Source organism: Crocodylus siamensis, chromosome 1, assembly GCF_052110815.1.
Source record: "Crocodylus siamensis isolate JL-2025a chromosome 1, ASM5211081v1, whole genome shotgun sequence".
NCBI classification, from domain to species: domain Eukaryota; kingdom Metazoa; phylum Chordata; order Crocodylia; family Crocodylidae; genus Crocodylus; species Crocodylus siamensis.
Genome location: NC_143395.1, coordinates 412,959,316 through 412,983,735, shown reverse-complemented (window position 1 = coordinate 412,983,735; position 24,420 = coordinate 412,959,316). Strand labels below are relative to the sequence as shown.

General features: G+C 47.3%; 1 protein-coding gene across 3 annotated transcripts; it reads left to right on the top strand.

Annotated features, from left to right (window-relative positions):
* Positions 1-2,738: 2,738 nt before the first annotated feature.
* On the top strand, positions 2,739-20,340 carry AQP11 (aquaporin 11). 3 transcript variants are annotated; one of them, XM_090030714.1, is made up of 3 exons: positions 2,739-3,636; positions 12,069-12,185; positions 20,200-20,340. In XM_090030714.1, the coding sequence occupies exons 1-3, from the start codon at positions 3,057-3,059 to the stop codon at positions 20,226-20,228; spliced, it is 726 nt and encodes a 241-aa protein (XP_089886840.1). In that variant the 5' UTR covers positions 2,739-3,056; the 3' UTR covers positions 20,229-20,340. The 3 variants fall into 3 exon arrangements, with proteins under 3 accessions (XP_089886840.1, XP_089886841.1, XP_089886839.1); XM_090030715.1 differs by lacking the exon at positions 20,200-20,340 and adding an exon at positions 16,524-18,192; XM_090030713.1 differs by lacking the exon at positions 20,200-20,340 and adding an exon at positions 15,998-18,192 and having other exon boundaries at positions 2,747-3,636.
* The last annotated feature ends 4,080 nt before the right edge of the window (positions 20,341-24,420 follow it).

The following is a 24,420-nucleotide window of genomic DNA, read 5'->3' as shown; positions in this document are numbered from 1 at the left end:
AGTACTCCACTAGTTAGGAAGGCAAACGATTCCATTCAATGTTTTATGAGAAGATTTAAAATCTTTGTAATTTATGTATGACATAATGAAGCAACTCTCTTTGCTACCTTGCCTCTCTCATATGTGCTGATCCCATATGCAAAAATAAAATGCTAAGCTGAACTACTACCTGCCATCTTCCACTTTACTTTCTTTGCATTTACCTTTTTGTGTTGCCTCCTCTGCGCTAAACCAGTTAAGAGACACATCCCTTTTCCTTACATTCATGCTAAGTCTGATCCTAGGAAATGGTTGGTGACCTAAAGCTCCCACTGGGCATGTCTACGCAAGTTGTTTACTGCAAAATTGTCTAATTGTGCAGTAAATGTCTCAGCATCTATCTGCACGTGTACCCCTACTAAAGCACACAAAACTAATAAACTCTGCAACCAGGTAGGACTTCTAATTACCCTGCTGTGGAGTTTTTTTTGTGTGCAGCAGCACACATGCGGACACTGAGCCAGCTGGATGGTGCATGAGGATGCTTGTGTGTGGGGGATGCCTACTGGCTAGCACCAGACTGAAGCACCCTTGTGCCCGAGCCAACCCCTCTACAGCATATTGAGCTCAGGTTGGAGCAGCCCTGGGCTGGCAGGCTGATCTCCCCACCCACCTGACAGCTGAGGCTGCTGCTACCTGGCTGAAGGTGCTGTGCTCTGGGAGCAAGGACCAATGAATGGCCAGCAGCAATAAACTCTGGAGTGATAAAGCTTATTGCTGCACATTAAAAAGCATGGGTAGATGCACCCACTAGGTCCAAAGCTTCTCAAGATCAGGCCCTCAAGTGTAATGTTTATGAGGGTACTCTCCTGATTCAGCATGGGCAGGGATCTGCAGAACAACAGGTAATAGGGCACAGCTGTGCCAGACAAATTATTTTCCTTCCATTTACTCAAGAGGTTATTTTGCAACTTTAATCTGTTCATTACACTGACCTTTAGCTGGAAGTAAGGTCTTGTTTTAGGTCATGGGAGGCAATATATTCATCAGGTAGGTGTAACCTTCTTCAGAAAATCTATTTTCCCTGTGAAGCTTGCTCAGTAAACTCCAAATTAAAAAGGAATTCCCAGAAGCTTTGATAATGCTGATGTCATTTTTGCTGCCATCTTCTGGGAGGATTAATGTATATACTATATGTCATCTTCCCATAAGATGTCCTGTGCATATATCTAGATGCCCCACACATTCTGTTCTTGTCTCTACTAAACACAAATAGATATACTGCCTAGCACCCTTCAGAGGCTCTCAAGGCAGCCCCCAGTGCCACAACCCCTGGTTTTAACCTAATCCACAGTAGCACATGAGAGTAGTCTGTTTAGCAGTTGCACCCCCTTTTGCTTCCTGTTCCACCAAAACTTTAAAACCAACTATCTGGAAAGGGGAACAGCATCTCTATTCAGGCAGTGCCGAGGGAATCAATTGACTGTAGTGGCTATTGTCTCCCTGATTCCTGCTAACTTCTCTCTGCTCTGCAGGTGTTAAGGACCCCCTATCTCTTTGATAGTCTTGATATTCCACTATTCAAACTATCCTTTCTTTTGCTGTCAATATCTTCTTTTTCCACCCCATCTCTCTTCTGTTTCACAACCCTGCAGCTTGTTTGTAGCTCCAACTTTAGGAACTGGCTTTGACTTCTTCTCTTGTACTTCTTTAGATGAAATAAAACCCCCAGAGACGTGCAGGGTGTCCCAAAGGAAAAACAAGGGACAGAGGAACTGAACATACATTTCACTAGGCTGATTTGAGCACTCAAGACATGACCTCTTTGGACTATTTTGGGCCTCCCTGATGTTGTCTTTTAATTTCATATTAGATCTAGCAAACCAGATCCTGTTTTTTTTGTTTTGACCTGAAACTGAAGAAGGTGAGGCTGAGCCCCTCGCCTAGCAAGAATATAGCTTGAGGAATGTGAAAAACTTAGCTCTTTCTTTTATACATGTATATAAATATCTATAAAAGCTACATCTGGCTATGGATATTATTAAATCAATACCATTTTTTCTACTGTAGAGTGTTTCTTTCAGTGCTGCTGCTTTAAATTAAAGCCTTCTGCAACATCAAGTGTATGAAGGATGTCATGCATACAAAATTGTATTTAGGAGAGTTTGTCTGGGCTTCAATAACTCGTACTCAAGCATCTAGAGAAACTCTTTACTTATTTTATACTATTTCATGCCTGTAAAATAGATATAAAAATAATATAAAATTGCATTTGAGAGAGCAGTTTTCTGCATTTCAATGACACTTTTACACAAGTGTCTGCAGAAACTCCTCATACTTATTTTATACTGTTCTTTGCCTATGAACTAGATATGAGAGAGCTGCGTTGTCCACGTACCCAAAGCATAGGCTTTAAAAACAGCTCCGAAAAGTGATGCAGGTTGGCAACACCAAGTCTTTCTTGCCCCAGAGAAAACAAGGTGCCTACCGCGGGGGAGGCTGCCCCACACCACCTGCGTCCCTCTTCCAAGAGAGAGGGAAAGCTCCACCCCTGACCACGAAGGGGAAATTGCTAGAGCTCGCCCTCAAGCGGCTACCAAAAATCTGTGCAAAACGTCCCTTTTTGGGGGAAGCACCCTAGGACTGTGAGGGAAGGCGAGGAGGCAGCTCCTCCCCTCCCATCCTCCTGAGGGCTGCGCTACGAAGGGAACCTGGGAGCGGGGCTGGGCCCTCCTCTCCCCTCATGAAGGTCGCGCGCCCCTCCCCCCGCAACGGTCGTTAGCAGCTTGCTCCCCCCTCCCCGGAGCCGGCGAGGTAGAGCAGCGCGTGGCAAGGGGAACGCTGTGCGCATGCGCATGCGCTGCGCGCTCTGCCCGGCAGCCTGCCCGTGCCCCGGGTCCCGCGCTCGCGCCCCCTGCCGCCATTTTGTGGCGGCCCCTCACTGAGAGGGGTCTGCACCCTGAGGGGCCGCAGGGCGCCCTGAGAGAGTGGGCAGCACCCTCAAGGCAGGGCAGGGCAGGGCAGGGCAGGAGTGAAGGGGGAGCCCCCAACCCTGTGACCCCCTCAAGGGCACTGCCATGGTGCTGGGGGACGCCTGGCTCTCGGTGCTGCTGCTGGCAGGCACGGTGCTACTGGCAGGCGGGGGCCGCCGGCTGGTGGGCCGCCACCCCGCCCGCGCGCTGCTGCTGGAGGCGCTGGGCACTTTCCAGGTGTGTGCCTGCACCCATGAGTTGCGGCTGCTGGCGGACACGCCGCCCCAGCCCTACGGCGTCCTGGGCCTAGCCTACGTGCTCACCGTCCTGCACGGCCTCACACTGGTCGGCTGCACGTGCAACCCCTGCGGCACCTTGCAACACGTGCTGGGTGGCGGCCTCACGGCCCAGCGCGGGGCAGTGCAGCTGGGCGCGCAGCTAGCGGGCGCCGGCTTGGCCAGGGCGTACATACGCGGCCTCTGGGGCTCGAGCAGCAGTGCGGCCCATGCCGGGGCCTTGGCCGAGGGCTGCGCCCACCCCATGCGAACCACGGGGATCCAGGCCTTCTGCATCGAGCTGCTCTTCTCCGCGGTCTTCCAGTTGACCTTGCTGCACATCGAGTCTGTCCGGCCCAGGCTTAGAGTCCACCTCGTGGCTCTTCTTATCACCCTGCTGGTGTATGGAGGTTAGTGGCCTCATTTCCACCCCATCATCATCTCGAGGGGTTTTGTTTTTAATCTAGTATTTTGGAAAGGCGGGGGGTGCAGAGGACGAGGTGCATCGTCCCATGGAAAACAACAGCGATTTTTTTACTCCGGTTAAACCAGAAGCTTGATTAATATATCCGAGGCCCAGGGCTGGATTATATAGTTTAAGGTTGAAGAAAGAACAAATTTGTCACTGGAAAGAGTTAAAAACAACTGGCAAGGCAAGAGGCTGCAGAATTGCAGAGCAAAGGATAGCTTGATTGGTGGAACCTGAGACCATTAAAAAGAAGAGAGGCTGGTTAACACCTCTCTGATGAAGGGCACTTACACAGGCAGGGAGTCTGGTGCTGGAAATCCATCCCCTTGGAGCTTAATCCAGTCTGCTGGAGCACGTAAATCAACATGCTCTGGCAGCCTTGCACATCATATGCATCAGTCAGGTAGCACACCTCTACGCTGAGAAAATGGCGGCGGTGCGCTTTGAACTAAAACGCATTCGATATGCTTTAGTAAAGTGCTCACTGCCACCATTTTCTCAGCGCAGAAGCACACTGCACCACTGATAATGGATTGCTAATGCAACACTGGATGCTTTTAATTAGCACGGCTTGCTAATTAAAAGCGCCCAGGACTGCATGGGGAACACGTGTAAAAATGACCAAAAAGTTTAGAAGGGATCAGGTAGGTGGTATTATAACAAGCTGTGAAGTTCACTGGCTCCCTCAGCACTGCCTGACTAGACTTGCGGCTGCTACTGCCAGGCAGTTGGTTTTAACCTTTGGGTGGAGCAGGAGTCAAAGAGGGTTGTCCTGCCCCCCTTCCCCCGCCCCAGATCTGCCCCTTTTTAAAATCAGCTGTGAGGTTTAAAAACCACATACCTTTTCATGCTGCGATCTGCTGGAGATCCAGCATGTCAGAGCAGACTCAGTTAATCAAGTCTGCTCCATGTGCGAGCTGACATGCCTAGCACTGCCACATGCATTTGTTTAAATGGCCAAATGCGCATCGGCACATAGAAAATGGCAGCAGTGCGCTTTTGAACTAAAACACCTTCAATGTGTTTTAGTTCAAAAGTGCACTGCCACCACTTTCTCAGCACATTTCTGTTGTGCATATCTCTATTTATACAAAAGCATGCGATGTAGCACTTTCAAGAGCACCTGGCATTACATCGCACACGTCTAAAAATGCCCAATGACCCTAAGGCGGTTGCTGTGTTTTACAGCAGGTGAAACACTGAAAAGGCTTAGATGCTGTCAAATGAACCAGGCAGGGTGAACTTTGGACTCTGTAGATAATAAGGTCAGTCTGTGTAGGCCCTGTTGCAGGCTTTAGCAGCTAAGAATGAAACAAAAACCAATTTTTTAAAGAACTCATAAAACACTAGTTGAGTAAAAATAATTAAGAGGCATGGATTTCTTAGAATGATACCTCTTATTGAACCAACTGCTTCAATGGGATAGTTAGAAAAGCTTTTGACTGCAAGATGTTCTTCATCAATAAGTATTCTAATATAATAAAAGCTGTAGCTTCCTGCTGTGTATCTGTTTGTCCAAAATGCTCGAGGCCAACTGTGAATGCACTGCCTGGAGCCTTACAGACAGACGGGCAGAGGTGGTAGGAGCCATGGTGTGCTGGGGGTGGGGTGTATGGCTTGCAGCCCTGCAGGGGGTGTGGTGCAGGGGACCTCACACATGACTGCAGGGTGCCAGCAGGGAGCAGGTGTGGGGTGTGTGGGCAGAGCCTGCTGGCTGCAGCACATGGGTGCGGGGTGGGGTGTGCTTCCTGCACAGTACCCTATGACCACGCCCCATGCAGGGATTGCCCACCAGCTGCGGCTGTAGGGTGCACAAAGGGGAACGTGGCTTCTGGCCGCGCACGCAGCCGGCATGCGGGCAGTGCCCAGCCGGCTGCAGCATGGGGCTGTGGACTAAGGTGGGGCCCCCCCACGCCGGCTCCGTGTGGCCAAACACCATAACCCTCCTGTGCGCCACACGTCCACACAGGGATCTCCTGCTGGCTGTGGCCATGGGGTGCAAAGGGGGTGGGATGCACGGGGAGCAGGCAGTGTCCACTGGCTGCAGCATGCCGCAGCACAGTGTGCTTCCCCGCACCCACCCCCTATGGAGCACCCCATGGCCTCAAGCCACGTGCCTGTGCATGGGAAGCGCCCAGTGGCTGTGCCCACAGGGTGTGGAGGTGGGGCTTGCACGCAGACAACGCCTGCTCCCTGCACAGCACCCTGCAGCTGTGCTGCCGTCCTGTCCCATGTCCCCCCCCCCCCCCCCGGCAACTTGGCTGCAGCTGGGTATGGGGGGGACACACCCTGCAGCTGCAGGGGACCGTGTGGGGAGCAGGTGTGGGGGTCATGGGAGTGCCTGTCAGCTGCAGCTGCAGAGTGGGGCGCATGCATCACGCTGTGGCCGCACACCACACCCCTGCACCACACCTCAGGGCCATGCCCCATGCCATGCAGCCAGCAGATGTTCCCCATGCCATGGCCAATCCCATGCAACACCTGTTGGCTGTGTGCCAACCCCCTGCACAGCCACGCACCACACATCCCCATGTGCCATGCCCCTGGACCATTCCCCATGTCACATGGCTGCAGTCAGCAGGTGCTCCCGGTGCTGTGGCCACTCCTTGTGCCACTCATGCTACGCTCCCCACATGTGCCCATGTTACACCCCACGTGCCACACCCTGTGGCCACTCCCCATGCCATGCCCTGTGGCTATGCACCACGTGCCCTGCACCACGCCTTGGGGCTGCTGCCCACATCATGCGGCCACAGCCAGCAGGCATTCCCCATGCCATGACTGCTTCCTGTGCCATGTCCCATGGTCGCGCACCACCACTCCACAGCCTGGGGCCACTGCCCACACCATGCTGCCGCAGCCAGTGGTCATTCCCTGCACCATGCCCTGTGGTCACACGTCACACACCCCGGGGCCACTCTCTGCACCACACAGCCAGCAAGTGCTCCCCGAGCCGTGGCTGTTCCCTGCACCATGCCCCAATAACTGCGCACCATCCCCCCCCCGCGCAGCCGCATGCCACCCGCCTTGCTCCCCAGCCTTGCTTCCCCACCCTGCGCATGGAGAGCAGCAGCAGAGGGGTAACGGGGCAGTGGCAGGAGGGGAGGCCCGGGGCTGGAATCAGAGCAGTGAGGGAGGGTGTGGGGTCAGATGCGGGTCTCCATCCCATCTTGACTCCCCCCCCCCCCCCCCCCCCCGGCCCCTTGTCATTAATGACACGTATTTTGCTAGTGATATAAATAAACAGCATACAATAAGTTTGAAGAGTTTCTTGAGACACTTGTGTAAATGTGTCATTGAAACAAATAAAAATTCTCTCCTAAATACAATTTTATATGTATGACATCCTTCATAACACTTTGCGTTGCAAAAGACTTTAAAACAGCAGCACTGGAAGAAATATGCAAATACTGTCCAGATTAGAAAAATTGGTATTGATTTAATAATATCAACAGCCAGACCCTTAATGTAGATGCATTACACTGAAGTAAAACAAGGTTTACATCAGAGGAATTTCATCTGGTAAATGACATTAACTGTGGGCAAACAAGGATCAGCAACAAACATTATGTTTATAAAATCGGTACATGGAGTAAAATTAAAAAATTGAGTTAATTGGCAGTTAATATGAGCTACAATACAGCCAAAACCTGTAACCAATTCTGGAGAGACTGGACTGAGTAGAGAACTGCCTAAGAAGTTTGGCAATTTTGAACTTCATCCTGAAATGAATTTCTGAGCATAGAAATGACATTTTAATGCTTCTTAACAGTTTTTAGGTTTTTCCTGACTGGTTCAGATGCAATACTATCTGAAAACAGGTATACTTTAAATGATCTTAGCTTCCAGAGCCTGGAGTTAGAACATAGGATTTGTGATCTCTGATGTTACTCTCTTGCGTTTCAGATAGTTGTAAAACATAAAGACAGTCTTTGTCATATTGCCCCTCTAGTGGCTAATCCATAGAGAAAATAACAGACAGAGCGGTGCTATAGATCTAAACTTCTTGGGGCACCTATACATGTGATGGACCTCTGCTCTGACATCTGCTAATTAGCATGTGTCAGAGCAGACACAATTAATTGAGTCTGCTGTGAGTCTTCTGGAGCATGCTAATTACCATGCTCTAGCAGCCTCTGTGTCCCCACATTTTAAAATGGTGGTAGGCGCACTTTAACTAAACTCGTTGAACAAGCTTTAGGTAAAGCACCGCTACCACTGTTTTGAAGCTTGAGACACCAAATACACGTGATGCTGCGGGTGCTTTAATTAGATAGGCTGTCAGAGCTGCTCTGATTAAAGCGCCCCATCCCCTCAGAGCACATGTACAGATGCCCTGAGATTCTGACTGTACTAACATGCACAGAGGATCAGTAAGGCTCAATACAATGTAATTTCTGTATTTTCTTATTTGCTTTTAAACCCTAGGGATTCTACCTTAATAGAACATTATGTTTATAAAATCGGTTACCCAGCATTAAAAAAGTGATAGAATTAAAATGGATTGTGCATGGATATCCCCTGTCTGTAAGCAGTATGATGCAATCTCTAATTCCATGATTACCTACGACTTATTTTACAGGAACTTTGTCTCATTCAGTGCACAAGATGAACAGTGAAGGAGGCAGAGTTTTTTTCAGAAAATGGTCTCTTCCTTTTAGGCATTGAACTATGACCCAGAAGATTTGGGTTCTAGCTCTGGGTCTGTCACAAACTATTCCTGGAAAGAGGATATTTGTGAAAGCAAACTTAAACCTAATATTTACAAACTTTTCACTCTTTAACCTTGCAATCTTAACATTTTTAAGTACTGCATTCAATACTACATGTATAGGTAGATAATCCATCAAAGTAAAAAAGTATGAAAAGTAAGTCCCCAAACTGGTTTTATGGATTAGAATCTAAAGCAGAATATTGCAAACTAACTCTTACATAATACTGAAAATGCTAAATTTAAAACATTTAGCTCCCCCACAAAAAAGAATCCAAACTAAATAGATTAGGCCTTGACATAAACTTCAGCACTTTATTAATCTGCTTTTAAGGTTTTTTTATTTATGTATTCCAAAAAGGTGTGCTAAACCTTTGGAATTTAATTCAGCTGAATTGCTTCTTTTTACACTTTGTTTTTATAAGCTATTGTGGGTGTGCTTTTCAAACTGATCTCTGTTGCCGTTACAAATGAACCAGAAATACCAGAGTATATTGTTACATTGAATTTCTGCCTAGAGTGAAGTTGTATATACTAGTAGGTATTTTAAAAAGTTCTGCTGCCAGAACTAAGAGTGGCTGTACTTAGAAATTCCTTTTCACCATTGATGTGAAGTCAACAACTGAAAAAGCAAATGTTTTCTTCCGATTCTTTTAGGATTGAGGTTTTTTTTCTGTTCTGGACAGAGACTTGCAGGAACCTAATGAGGACTAAGTATTCTCTGATTCATAAATACTGTTATTTACTTCTGTGCAGGCAGTTCTATTCACTTAAATGTAGGGGTTCACTGATATATTGGCTGGCTATTGGATCAGCAGCAATAAAAGGAGAAATGACATTATTTGCCATAGGCGATATGAAGGTGAGATAGGGACACGTGCCCCCCCCAAAATTGGCCCTTGCTGGCTGGGGAGTGGAGGCACCTGAAAAAAGCACCAGCAGCACTTCCAGACACCCCCCCCCGTCAACTACTGGCGGACCCCCCCCCCCCGCGGTTGTTGAGTGGCCGCTGGTGCCCCCCCAGAATTAAGAGGCACCAGTCGCCGATGATTATGGCCGCATGCGTGGAGCACCCTGAAGAGGGTAGTCTGGTCCCTGTGCCCCACCACTGACTCAAGTCAACAGCAGACTACAGGTCCTAGCAAGTAGCAGGTGGGAGAGGGGGGCACTGGGAGTGGTCACAGGGCACCACACTCAGCAACAAAAGGACCATTACTGGCTCATACTGCTACCACTGCCATGGCAACACCACGCATGCAGCAGGACCTGAGCACTGGAGCTGCTGCAGAGATGTTGGGCTGCTCATGGGTGGGGTAAGGCACCATGTGAGGGATGTTCTGCTCCACCAGGCATTGGGTGTCTTTGCAAAAGTGGCTTCTCCGCAGTGGCTGCAGGAGCTCAGCTGCATGGGGACCACCAGCACTGAGGCAGTGGTATGCTCTGGGGCTCCCAAAGTGCCTGGCACCTCTGTCCACATGAGGGGTCTGCCCCGCCTGTCCTGGACTGTAGCACAGGCTGTCCTGGGAGCAGGTAGGAGCTGTGAGGTCACTGCCTTCCTCATCAAGGGCCAGAGCAGGCAGGAGATATGTGTGTATCTGTATGTGTTATACATGCAAAACAAATAACAATGGTTTATTTATGTAAGTAGTTTAAAATGACTTGCACTTACTAAATATTGGTTATTGGATTGGCGCTGGCTGATATGGTTGGTTATTCATCAGCTCTCGGTATCAGCCAAGAAAATTTTTATAGTGCTCCCCTACTTAAATGTATCTTTAGCTGTATAGCTTATCAGAATGAGCTTGATACATTCTTATATCAATATACCTGGTTACATTAGCCTTTGTATTGCTTTCACTAATCTTTTACAAAAACTTTGCATTACATTCCCTGATAAACCTCTATTTTATTGTAAACAATTTCTTTTTTGACTGTCAAAAATCTTTGCTCGCATTCTTCCACACTCTTATTTTCATTAGCTCTGAACTGTGAAAGTTTAGGGTAACTTCATTATTTTTAAGGAGAGGCTGCCCTTTGAAAGCAGTTGAGATCCTTTTAATCTTTTCTTGAGCCTATCTGCACAGCATTATATTGAAGTTTCTGTTAGTAATTTCCATGCTGTGATGCCAAATGGTTAGGGAGAATGAGATATCGGAAGCTAATGATCAACAAAGGGCAGAAAGGAGGACTCGGGGCACTAACATTCATACAAAGGGTGGACTTAGTGTTTACGCTCACTAATTCAGACAGGAAAAACCAAAGGCAGCTTAAAATGATTTTTAAATAGAAGCTGTGAAAAGCAAACAAACCAAATGAAGGTGGACAAAAGCAGTAATAACTGAATGCTATAGCAGTCTGCAGAATCCTGTTTCAGTATTTTAACTTTTCAGTAGGATGGCCACTTACAAGAAAGATACTCATCAGACTATATTTACACATCCAGAAATGTTTCCCCTGATATAAGTAGAGTTATACTAAGACTGGGGCTAGCATGCATAATATAATTCATTTTTATTTATGCGCCAAATTCTGAAAAGCTTTGTGCATGTTCTTTTCCATTTTAGGTCAGTGGCAGGTGAAGGTGCCCAGTTCCTCTCCAGAGTGGGGCTTGCTGTCTTTAAGTGATACATCATTCAAATTTTATAGCTTTCTCCTACCGCTGTTATTGTCTAGTGATCTTACCACGCGATAATCTTAAAATTGCATAAATAAAATGTAGAGTATACGTTTAGCAGTGTGTGTGTGTGTGTGTGTGTGTGCGCGCGCGTGCGCGCGCTGTTACATGCGTAAGTTGTGTCCCATGCAGCCTGGGCACTTTCACTGTATTGAGGTTTTCATGGGACCTAATTTTATGGTTTATTATCCTAACCTTCTCCAAGATGAGCAGTCTAGCTCTCTACCTAGAGTCTTTCACTTTGGACTTTTGCTTCCTTTGCCATTTGGCTAAACCTTTTTAGGGAAGCCAGAAAAAAACCCAAAGTACATTTATCTGTGGCAGCTGACGGTTCATTGTGTTGAGGTTCCGCAGTAGCAGTACTTTTAATTTAACTCAATTGTGAATGAGATTTGTTGTTAACTTTTCATAAAGTAGCACATAATAGTTAATATAGAGGGTTTGAAATCATTAGACAGAACAGAAGAACAGAGTAAAATTAATCTTTGATAACATTTCTTAAGTAAACAACAATTAGGACTGACAACATATAGTTCACACCGAGAATACAACCAAAGACATAGCATGGACCCTACTTAGGAAGAAGACTGAGTGGTCAGAAAGGTTTTAGAAATTTCACTGACTGGTGTATATAGAGATTTTTGCTTTTTTTAAAAAACATAAGACAAACTACCTAGTAAGATAGACTACTTGATTTAATTTATTGTCCTTAACTGATTTAAATATGGTATTTGCTAGAAATATATTAATGGAGTTAGACTATGCCTAGAACATATTCTTAAATTTCTACTAAAAGTTTTCATTTCATATCAGCATTAAACTAAGTTCTGTAATGCTGTTGAGTAGCAGTGTAACAAGGCATAGCTTCCATTGTAGCTTCAAGGCTTTACTTTTTATTTAATACCTCACTACCTAATAGCTCTCAAAAGTAGTACAGATAAAGCTAAACCCTTTTTTCTTGATGCTGTTGTTTGCTTGTTTTTTGCAGGAGGAAACCTCACAGGAGCAATATTTAATCCAGCATTGGCCTTTTCATTACATGCAAGATGTTTCCATGAAAAATTCTGGGAGTATTCACTAGTGTATTGGATAGCACCCCTTTTAGGTAAGTGTATTTTCAACCTCAATACTTTTATGCACTTGAAAAAAGGATTATGTAATATGACGTAGGACAGGATGTCACTGCCCTTTTTCACAATCTAGTCATTTTTCATTTTAAGTTCAAATGCAAAAAGTTATATTAAATGTTGTGGCTGGAACATCATTCAAGTCAGGACACTCGAAATTGATTCCTTCTTGCAAATACAGGTCATATAGTATCGGGGGTTTTAATGCTTTACATAGGGCCCATCTACATGTGCTATTAATGCACTGTAAGCTTACTGTGCAGTAAACTAATGTGCAGTAAACTTTCCCTGGGAGCATGTCTACACATGTACCTGTCAGGAGAAAATTTGCTCCCAACAGGAGCAGTTCAGTGCCAGGCTACTCATGCCCCACTCTGTTTCTCTACAGCAGGCAGAGGGGGAGTTCCAGGCTCCCCTGGGTACCAGCTCCAGCTGGCAGACTGTCATCACACTTGGGCTCTGGGGAGCAGGGAGAGCTGGTCCGCCTCCAAAGCAGTTGTCTTCCAGCCCCACACCCCAGCTCTGGGCAGCTGTCTCCTGCCCACCTCCCACTCTGAGATCAGAGCGGAGGCTGGGACACCGTTGCCTGCCCTGGGCAGCTGCCCGCTCCCCAGTCCCTGCTTTGATCTTGGTGTGGTGTAATTTTGCTTATCTTATATATTCATTTCAAAGTATGTTTGCTACTTGGGTACTTTGAGCCCAATGATGAACTGTACCTTGCAGGTTTGATGTTACTTAGACAAATCTTGTCTACTTTGGCATGTCACCCTGGTTGACATAAATAAATACCCCAGTGATGCAAGGCTACATGTAAATCTTCTGAAGTATCCAGGATGCCACCCCATTCTAGCACCAGATCCATTATTGCTTTCAAAAGAAAGGTCTTCAGAGGTGTCCCAGACCTCTCTTGGCAGCCCAGAGGACTGAAACTAGGGTGTGCAGTGCATTGCGACCTCTGTTACCATAGACCTCATGCAGTGTCTCTGCTGTTAGTTGACCCTCAGTAATCAGTGTTTTAAATCACTGCTATGGTTAGGAGAAATATTACCTAAGAATTCAGGAGTCTTATCTGGCCCTAGATTAGGTGGCTAATCTGTGGCACAAGTGGCACAGGCAGCCTCTGTGTATGGCACCTGGTAGATATGGGAGGGGACAGGTAACACAGCAGCCAATAGGATGGGAAGCAGAAAACAGAGGAGGGGACTTGACAAGGAATATGGAGTAAGGAGCGGAAAGCAGAGCAGCAGATTGAACAAAGGAAAGGGATCAGAGTTGCACTTGGGGAGGGCACACCTCTAATCTGTGCCATGCCTGACAAAGAGGCTGTCCCCCACTGCCTTAGAAAATCAGCAGAGCCATATTGGGATTAAAATACTCAAATCCCACTGAGGGAACTACTTATGACCTTCTTTAAGCATTCTTTATTGTTGGAACAAAGAGCCTCAAGTCTGCCACAATTTTATGCAGGGTCATAGCTAGTCTGCTTAGAAAAGCAGTATGTAAAATGTCCAGGAGCGTGTGATTTTTGTTTTTATCCCAAACTGTTGCAGTCAATTTCCAGTGCGTCTGAAATTCTCAGCTGTAATCTTTGAATGACTTCTGATCATCCAGTGGAGGTTCAAGAAGGGGGTATCACAGCTTTGTTTGGAAACAAGGATGAAATATGAGCTCTTGTGTCTGTTTGCTGAACTGAATGTGATGGAGAAGACTTTGGCAGACATACAGCTTGCTGATGTACTTAAAATTGCAGAGTAGACTGATTTGGGGTAGAAGCCTTATTTGTGAAACTGATTTCGCAATAGGGCTGCAGTGTCAAATGGTATTGGAGGCCAATAGGATCAAGCACTTAGGGTCTGTGTATCATAGAGAAGAAAGGGCAAGAAAAGGGAGATGCTTTGTCAGTCTCCTCATAAAAGGGGTGTGAAAGCTTTTATTTTAGAGAAGGAACACAGGGTTTTTTTGGTGTCTTCATGCAACTAGCCTTGATGAATTTAATTGAGATCCCCTCAGGTACAACTGTCTTTGCTGAAGTTAACAAGGGAGGCTTGAGTGTCAAACCAGAGCCACCAATATCAAGGTTGAGAGCATGGAAGCACCAATGTGGCTAAGTGAGCCCCTAATGCCAAAACTCAGCAGGATAATGCAGATGCTGTGGCATAAGTAGGCCCTGGATACCTTGGTGCTCTGAGCGGATCAGGAGCAAAGGAACTGGAATTACTTTTCTGATGCCTGTAGCCTTAAGGCAGGGGTGGGCAAAATATGGCCTGCAGGCCGAATGCAGCCCACAAGCCCATTCTATCCGGCCTATGGAGCCCCTTAAAAAAATGCAGAAAATTAATATTTCTCTGCCCTTGGTTCCTGTCAAAAATGACAGAAACCAGGGGCAGTAGGACCCAGGGGAAGCCTGGTAAGCTCCAACAACAGTGGGGCCCGCCTGGCCCTGCCTATCAGCTAGAAGCCCCAGCTGGGGTTTCTGGGCTGGGAGCATGTGGCTGTCCTGGTGCAGGAAGCTCAGGTAAGTGTTGGGGGGCTCAAGGGGACCCCAGGCAGGGAAGGGGCGGGGAAGTGGCCCCTCCCCGCCCACGACTGGTGCCTCGCGCTGCAGCTGCTTGCAGCCCATGTGGCTACCTGTGCCCGTTCCAGACAGCCCCATGCAGGCTGCGAGCGCCTGTAGCATGGGGCACCAGGCATGGGGTGGGGGAGGGGCTGCTTCCCCTGTGCTCAGCTTTTCCCCAGGCTCCTTCCCTTTGCAGAAAAAAGGGCCCCTTCGCCTGCCCCACAGCTGGCACCCTGCACTGCAGGCACTCGCAGCCCATGCAGGGCTGTCCGGAGCAGGCACAAGCAGGCTGCAAGCGGATGCAGCGCTAGGTGTGGGGCAGGGAGGGACTGCTTTCTCCCCCCCGCGCTCAGCACCACCTTGTATCCTGCCCCATTGCCAGGCTGGCAGTGGGGTGGGTTACAAGCTGGTGCTGAGCATGGGGAAAAGTGGCCCCTCACCCACCCCATGGCCAGCGCCCTGCGCTGTAGCCACCTGCAGCCCGCGTGAGGCTGCCTGTGCCTGCTCCAGCAGCACATGGGCTGCTAGCGGGCGAGGGGCCACTTTTTCCCACGCTTAGCACCAGCTTCTTCCCTGCTGGTGAGCAGGGGCTCAGAGCTGTGCGCTGCCCCCTACCTGTACCGTGGGGCTGGGAGGCACTGGGTGTGAGTGGGTGGGGAGCCAGTGGGAGCACAGGGCCCGCACCAGTGTCCTAGGGCCAGTGCTGGTGGGGCCCAGAGCAGGGTGGCAGGAGCATGGGGTCCAGCTGGCAGAAGCCCAGCCCGGCTCCACAGACCTCTGCCGGCTTGTGCCCCACTGGTGCTGGTCCTGGGACGTTGGTCCCAAGATGGTGACCAGGGGACGGGGCACCTGTCAAGGGGCGGGGCTACCCATGTGGCCCTCAACAGCCTGCCAAAATTGGGTAAGTGGCCCTCCGCCCAAAATAATTGCCTGCCTCTGCCTTAAGGAGATGGTGCTAATCAGTAGAGCCCTTCACTCGATGCCAAAACATTGAGTCACAAGTGAATAAAAGGTTTGTGGCACCCAACACCACGAGTATAATGCATTTTGTGAAATCTCAAAGCAAACATGGTTTCCTGCTTTTTTTTAAACAATACATTTGTCTGTCATTTTCTAAAATTCAGTATTCTCATTAGTCTCCACTGTACCTTACACACTCCAACATTTTCTGGACACTTTTACTACTGTACATTTCTTAACCGTATTTACTGAAAGGTTGTATTGTCTTTTCAGGCACAGTATTTGTGGCCATTGTATGGGGTGAAATCCTTCATCTGATATTTTGAAAGACTTTAAAGTATGAGCACTGGAAACACATTAAAAAGAAACTCTCAAAAAGAAAAGTGAATTGCAGCCACACAATACGTAGACAGAAAACAGTGGATACCAGGCATTCAGGATACTGGTCACATTTGTCTCCTTTATTTATAGCCTTCTAAAATGTATTTTCAGACATTTTGTTCTGAGATATACTCCATAGGAGGACTCTAAATTGTGATGATGGGAAGAAAGAATAACACTGTCGGCCATTTCACATCTAAGCTGTATATATATGAAGAAAAGAAAAGTAACACTGCGAATGAATTTGTCCCCTTAAGTTTAACCCTAAGTGCTACTTGCAGATATTTCATACAGAGTTCTGTAAAACTTCTGCAGGTAACCCGTGTATGTCTGCCAAACTGATCTGATTAGGTCTTTCTTCTTTCTACATAAAAATAGCCACAACAGGGATGGTGAGTTCTGAAAATTTAATTTTCAGGTGGCCTCTGCCTATTTTCCTTCTGAGATATGGCACATCTGAGGGCGAGGGAAATGAATATGACAGACACTGCTCACTAGAAAAATCCCACAGTTCGGTGTCAGAGGAGCCATATAAGAAAGTTGAGAATATACATATGGACATGCTTGAGGAATAAACTACTAGTAAGCAATGCCTTTTGTTGTTCTTCTGACAAATCTAACTTGTCCCGCCCCCTCACTGTAGTCTGTTAGGCAGATGCGCTCTCTCGCTAAACTATCAGTGAAATTCAGTGGATACACACACATCTTTCTGACAGAGACAAGTGGTAATCCAGTCACCCATCACAACTGCATTTTCATCTCTAGGTGTGGTGAACGTTTGAGAGCATTTATCCTGATGCAGATAAATGAGAATAGACAAGCACAATTTTGAATATAGAGTTCAGTTTTTAATGAAATAGTCTAAACTGTAAAGCAGTATTTAACATAGAAATAACCTATTAAATTAAAAGTAGCTCATTAGGGCAAATCCTGCACAAGAATATATACCAATAACTTTAGATTTTGTGTCCACTTCTGAGTATCAAATCATTAATGCTCTCAAGTCTTACTGCCAGAGGCCTTTTTTCTTTTCTGAACCTGGAGTGTTCTGTAATGATTCTAGATGGAGAGGTCATTGTTTCTTTGCTTAGTTTCAAAGAAAAATACTGAAGCTTAAGTGTACCTGGTACAACCCTTCAAATTGACGAAATGGGATCAAGAATGTGTCAAACACTGTGAATGGTAATCGCTATGTATTTTTGGAACGTAATATCAATTACAACTCCTCGTATTCTAATACTGAAGCAGTCGGACAGAAACCTCCCAGGATACTTGCACTGTCAGGTTATGGTATGTAACGCTTAGCACAAACGTTAAAAAGATGCTGGACGAGTCATTATTGGGTACTTTATTGGTACTAGTGGATATTTTGCCTGTGTCCAGGTGTTAATTTCCAGAACAAGTGTTGCCACAGAAATGCATTTTGCCTTTTTTCCCCCCTTTAAGTGCCTCTCACACAATACTTTTGTATGCCTAGGATGTTAGAGATGGCTTATTTCAGCAACCGTCTTTCATCAGTCATCTCAATTTAGTTTGTTCTGGATTTGAGATGAGCCAGTCAGTTTACTGATATGGTTGTATTAATAAAGCTAAAAACAAAATGTCATCTCCTGAATGTAGTCAGTCCATCCTGGAAATGTAGCAAACTGATGACTTCCAATTCTCTCACATGACAAGAGAGTACAGTTGAGCACAGCCAGGAAGACTGACATTTCAGTAAAAAACTATTCAGCAAGAGAGGTGTTAAAAATTGAACTTTGACTGATAGCCTGTATTCAGGCTTAGTCTTTCTCAAAATATTGGTGTTGTTTCAGTAACACTCATGTCTCCAGACATATTGCTGCCTAATTATATTTCTTGTAAGATTATACTTTGGTCTTCTCAAAGCAAGACCTTGTGAAACTACTACACAGTCCTTTTTTTCCTACTTAAAGCAAAAAGTTCTGCTAAAATGATGAAGATTATTTAGAGATTGAACTGTCAAATTGTCCATGTGGCAAAAAGCTGATTACCTCTGTCTTTAAAATGTAAAACTGCATGAAGAGAATGTGTTTTCTGAAGATCAAAATAAAATACTACAACCTTAATCACACACCTCACCTTTTTTTTTGCAGGAGAAACAGATCTGATGAAGTAGTGTTTTTACTGTAAAAAATATTGGGCGCGAAATGTATTGAGCCTCAGCTCTCAAATGGAACAATACTATTAACCTGTTTAGCAAACTTTTAATGCAATAAGACCGCAGTTCACATGCATGTTTCTGTATTGAGACATTTAAAAACACAAAATAGTCTGTTCCTCACTACTAGGTGAGGAAGGGAGCCATCATTACTCTAATATTAACCAGCAATCCGCTCTTGTAGTGATCAGGGTTGCTGTAAGAACCTTGCCCTGGGCTAAGCTCTTCACAACAACCCTGCAATTACTTCTTAGATCTGTGACTTTTTTCAGGCTTTTCCGAAGCAAGAACATGGAAGATCTCTTTCAGGAGATGGTGCTTGATGCCCAGTACCTAGCCGGGTTGTGGGTCCCAGGACTGTAGGGTGAGGCTATAAATTTATGCTGGAGGTCTAATGGAGTCTGGTCTCACTCCTTTCTGGTCCAGGGGATAAGAGACCTGCATAGGAAGCACTTCCTAAGAACATAAAATTCTCTCAAACAGTACAGACATTCAACATGTCCACTGACTATAGACACTACCATAGGATGGACACTGTTTTAATCCCAGGGACTGGGGAGAAGCCATAATGTCAGTTCAGCCATAATGGGGAGAAGCCATAATGTCAGTAAGGTGCAGGATTTCTCTCTCTTGACCCTGAGGTAAGGGAGAAGCAAGGAAGATAAAAGGGAAAAATAGCCCCTAACGTTGGGCCTTTTTGTCTAGCCACCAATGCTGGAAAAATGACAAAGCTTCAACAGAAAGAAAAGGGGAGAAAAAAAAGAAAGAAAAACCTCCCCCCCTTTATGGAAATGGCAAAATAAATAAGAGGAACACAAAGTCTCTCTTCTAAAATGACTTTAAGGAGTTAGCTTGTATTTTTGTGGTCTGCAAATTGGAGAGCAAGGTGGTCAAGCAGTATGGAGCAGGATGTGCACCCCTCCCTTTACACCCTTAGCACAGAACACAAGGAGCAGTGAGACCACGGCTTACCTACTGTGTGGATACTGCTATAACAGAAAGCTTGAATACTGGAGGCGCAGGCACACCCGCAATGAGGATGTACGTCTGGGCAAGTGGTAGAGAACAGGGATGCTTCTAGGATTTAAGGACACCCTGATCCCAGTCACAAGCTTGACATGTTACGTTCCAACATGGATCCTTGGGCTGGGCCTATGAAGTTCCATTCCCCGTTCTGCCACTGTGGCTTTTGGACAAGCAGATTATTTTTCTGTGCCTGTTTCCCTTCTTACTGTGTTGGTCTTTCCATTTTGAGATCTTCAAGCTATGGACTGTATTACTATTTTCGCAGAGTCTCTCACTATGACCCTACTCTCTAGGGGCACCCATAGGTGCTACCCTACTATGTAGCATATACACATGTGGATAAACTTGAAACATATACTTAAGCCTTTTGTGTTTGAGGTCAGCAAATAAAAGGGAAAGCTGGGTGGGCTGGCTTTTCAATTTGACTACTTAGAAGGAAATTCAAATTTAGCCGGCAAAGTCGGGGCCTAAAAGTAGCTCCTGTTTTTGCTGAAGTTAACATTACTTAGCTAGTTAGTCTGCCCGAGTCAAGAAATACCTGTACAGATGTTCATGCCTCTCTCCAGGGACATGATATGGAAAAGTTCCCACTTCCCCTCCTACATAGATGAACACGTGTGTGTGGACACATGCACGCAAACATATGTTGCAATCCTGGACAGTGTCATGCAGCACTGGGCTCTCCTATAATTGATGTGCCCATAGCTGCCCATCTAACATTCCTTAAAACAGGATTTTTTAAAAGCTTTTTTACATCAAAGATACAGGAACACTATAGTTCACACACAACCACACCACTGTGTTTTGACTGGCACATCACGACGAGAGACATGCTGGGATGGGATGGGCTCCACCCTTCCCCTAAAGGTAAGCGTGTGTTCTCTTCTAGGTTGGCGGACCTCCTCCGGCAGGCTTTAAACTAGGCTCGCCGGGGGAAGGGGAAGGTGAGGGCGGAGGAAACATCAGACTGCCAGACCAAACAGCACCCACAACTACAGCCCAGCCCAGACCGAGCGAAGCGAATAAACAGGTAAGAGATAGGGGCCAGGGTAATGCTGGGACTAGGGGGTCAGTACACACACCCACAGGAGGCCTCAAACGCCTCTACACAAACGCTCGTAGTATGGGCAACAAACAGGAGGAACTCACCCTTCTGCTGGCTGACACCAGCCCGGACATAGTGGGGATTACAGAAACGTGGTGGGACACAACGCATGATTGGGCGGTGAATGTCAAGGGCTATAGGCTGTACAGGAGGGACAGGATAGGGAAGAGGTGGGGGCGTGGCACTCTATTAAGGAGGAATACACATCCTCGTTAATTAGCAAGGAGTTGGGAGGAGCACTTTGAAGTGCTTTGGGTTAGAGTACAAGGCAGTCGAGGGGAAAGAGGCTTAACAAAGGGAAAGAGAGTCTACTACAGACCTCCCAACCAGGGAGAAGAGCTTGACCAGGAATTCTTGGGTCAGCTCACAGAGGTAGTGAAGGCTAAGGATGTGGTAGTCATGGGGGACCTAAACCTCCCGGACATCTGCTGGGAAGAGCAGTCAGCCAGGTCTGACCGCTCACGTCGGTTCTTGGCCAGAGTGCAGGACCTCCATCTAACCCAGGGGGTGCACAGCCCCACCGGGGAGACGCCTTGTTGGACCTGGTGCTGGCCACAGGTTATGACCTGGTGAGGGGGCTGCGGGTGCTCAACTACCTGGGCAACAGCGATCATCGCCTGCTGGGAGTCACCATCCAGCGCAAGGTGGCAAAGGCATGCAGTAAGGCAGCGGCCCTAGATTTTAGGAGGGCAAACTTCAACGAGCTAAGGAGGATAGTTGGAGAAGCGTTGAGGTCCCGGAGGGGAGAGAAGCCAGGTGTCCAAGGAGAGTGGTCACTCCTTAAGGAGACGATCCTCCAAACCCAAAGGAAGGTAATCCCAACGAGGATCAAAGGGAGCAGGAGAGCACACAAGCCTCCATGGCTCACCAAAAGCATCTGGGAATGTCTCCTTGCTAAAAAGGAGGCTTACACCCAATGGAAAGAAGGGGTCATCACCAGGGAGGACTATTCAGTAGTTGCTCGGGGATGTAGGGGGGTAGTTAGGAAGGCCAAGGCAGAGATGGAACTGGGACTAGCTTCCCAGATTAAGGACAATAAGAAGTCCTTTTTTAAATACATAGGGGGTAAAAAGAAGGTCCCGGGTAATGTGGGGCCCTTGCAGGATGACATGGGTAACTTGGTCGTCACACCAGAAGGCAAAGCTAACATGTTTAACAATTTCTTTGCCTCCGTCTTCCTAAGTAGAGACCAGAACAGCCACCTCCCTGCTGGGCCCCCCTCGGGCCCCTGGGGGAGGCACACCTGGGCCAAGGGTTAGCAAGGATTTAGTTAGGGAGCTTCTGGAGGGGCTGGACGTATTCAAGTCAGCCAGCCCGGATGATCTCCACCCTAGAGTTCTAAAGGAACTGGCCGAGGTCATTGCAAGTCCCCTGGCACGGCTGTACGAGCACTCGTGGTGGTCTGGCGAGGTACGGGAGGACTGGAAGAGGGTCAACGTGGTCCCCATCTTCAAAAAAGGCAGGAAGGAGGACCCGGGAAACTATAGGCCGGTTAGTCTTATCTGGATCCTAGGCAAGCTGTTCGAGAAAATTATGCTGGCACACATCCAGGAGGGGCCAGCAGAGGACTGCATGCTTAGGGGCAACCAACATGGGTTCATCAGTGGCAGGTCCTGTCAGACCAACCTGGTGGCCTTTTACAATCAGATAACCAGATCATTAGACGCAGGGGTAGCAGTGGACATAGTCTTCCTAGACTTCCGGAAGGCCTTTGACACTGTCTCACACCCCACACTGTGTGGGCTGTGGTGTCGACACCCACACAGTCACATGGGTCGCCAACTGGCTGGAGGGCCGCACCCAGAGGGTGGTAGTGGATGGGTCCTTCTCAACCTGGAAGGACATGGGCAGTGGGGTCCCCCAGGGCTCGGTCTTCGGGCCCGCACTGTTCAACATCTTCATCAGTGATTTGGACGAGGGGGTAAAAACACCCTTTTCAAATTTGCTGATGACACTAAGATGTGGGGGGACTTGGGCACATTGGAAGGATGCACCAGGCTACAATCAGACCTAGACAGGTTACAAGGGTGGGCGGACGAGAATAGGATGGGCTTCAACACAGACAAGTGCAAGGTGATGCACCCCGGGAGGAACAACCGGCACCATACCTACAGGTTGGGGAACTCCCCTCTTGTCAGCACGGAGGCGGAAAAGGATCTGGGAGTGATCATTGACTCCAAGATGAACATGGGCCGGCAGTGTGGGGAGGCACTTAGGAAGGCCAACCGCACCTTGGGATGCATCCACAGATGCATCTCAAGCAGGTCCAAGGAGGTGATCCTTCCCCTCTATGTGGCACTGGTCAGGCCGCAGCTGGAGTACTGCGTCCAGTTCTGGGCACCGCACTTCAAGAGGGATGTTGACAGCATGGAGAGTGTCCAGAGGAGGCCACTCGCATGATCAGGGGACAAGAGGGCAGGCCCTATGAGGAGAGGTTATGGGACCTGAACCTGTTCAGCCTCCACAAGAGAAGGCTGAGGGGGGATCTTGTGGCCTGTTATAAACTAGTCAGGGGGAACCAGCAGGCATTGGGGAAGTCATTTTTCCCCCGAGCACCGCCAGGAGTGACCAGGAATAACGGTCACAAGCTGGCGGAGGGTGGGTTTAGGTTAGATATCAAGAGGCACTACTTCACGGTGAGGGCGGTTAGGGTCTGGAACCAACTTCCAAGAGAAGTGGTGCAGGCTCCTACCCTGGGAGTGTTTAAGAGGAGGTTAGATGAACATCTTGCTGGGGTCGTTTGACCCCAGTACTCTTTCCTGCTATGGCAGGGGGTCGGACTAGATGATCTCCTCTGGTCCCTTCTGACCCTACAAACTATATAGCCTTAATCATGCAGAACCGTCTGTTTCGGGTACTAAGACAGCTTTGCACCCCTTCCTCTTTCAACTCAGAAAAACAATAATGATGGTGGGGTATAAATAATACCCATCCTAGGACTTCCTCTTCCTGAAGCCTCAAGGAGGTAGATTAGTGTTTAGGATGTTACTTTCCCGTTCAGTCAAATCAAGGTCCTCTAAAATTACCATTAGTAGCTGTTAGGTTGCCCAGTTCTTGGAATTTGGTCCAACTGGCTTGGCAAAGAAACCAATGAAGGAACAGACATAGCAGATGAAGACCACTTTACTCTTGCAAGATCAACTTTCCAATCCAGATCACAGCACTGAATTAATGCAGCTTTCAAATCCTGTCTGTTCTATGACTGAAGAGTATAACTTTAGCCACACTGCAGTTGAAGACTACTATAGAGTCTGAGTTTTTGCACTACTGACACTAAATGCAGCTCCATTGAGTTGAGTGAAGTTTTGCTGAGTTACAGCAGCAGATTACACTAGACCAGAGTTAGACTTTTGCTTGCTGAACAGGTTCTGGCAGGCAGCAGGAATCCTAATCTCTGTCTAGTTCACCTAACCTTCCAGTATCTGAATTCTCCATCTCTAAACTGAAATGGTTTCCAAGGTAGCAAAATAATGAGTTTATAAAATACCAGGAGTGATTGTGGGGAGAAAAGGGGAATGGACTGACTAATTTGACTTTTTATCTCAGCCAGAGTAGAGAAAGAGAGCAGTGGTTCTCAACCTTTGTAGACTGAAAGTACCCCTTGGGAAGTGTCAGCTCTTAACTTTTTACTTGATTTTTGACTACAGAAAAATACTAGAGCAATCCTTCTGTTGCAAAGAACTCCAAAAGCCCGCAACAGGTCAGAATGGTTTTAATGCTATGGATTCCTGTCTGAAATCTCTGGATTCATCTTGTGAACCATATTTGCACACCCGAAGTGGTAGCATTGCTTGGCACTCAGCAGCACCCTTGAAAAAATCCCAAGGCACCCCCAGGTGCTGTGGCACCCTGGTTGAGAATCAGTGAAATAGAGGGAACTGGATAGATCTGCATTAATGTGAGGTTCAGCACTAGCTCATTTGCACCCATTCCATAGCACAAACAGGTTAACTGGGCAATGGCTGCAGAACGGAGCTACTGGACCATGACACTAACAATGATCCA

Coding starts and splice junctions, on each gene's coding strand:
- AQP11 (XM_090030713.1), top strand. CDS start 3,057: ATGGTGCTGGGGGACGCCTGGCTCTCGGTGCTGCTGCTGGCAGGCACG. Junction 3,637..12,068: donor CACCCTGCTGGTGTATGGAG/GTTAGTGGCCTC, acceptor TGTTTTTTGCAG/GAGGAAACCTCACAGGAGCA. Junction 12,186..15,997: donor TTGGATAGCACCCCTTTTAG/GTAAGTGTATTT, acceptor TTGTCTTTTCAG/GCACAGTATTTGTGGCCATT.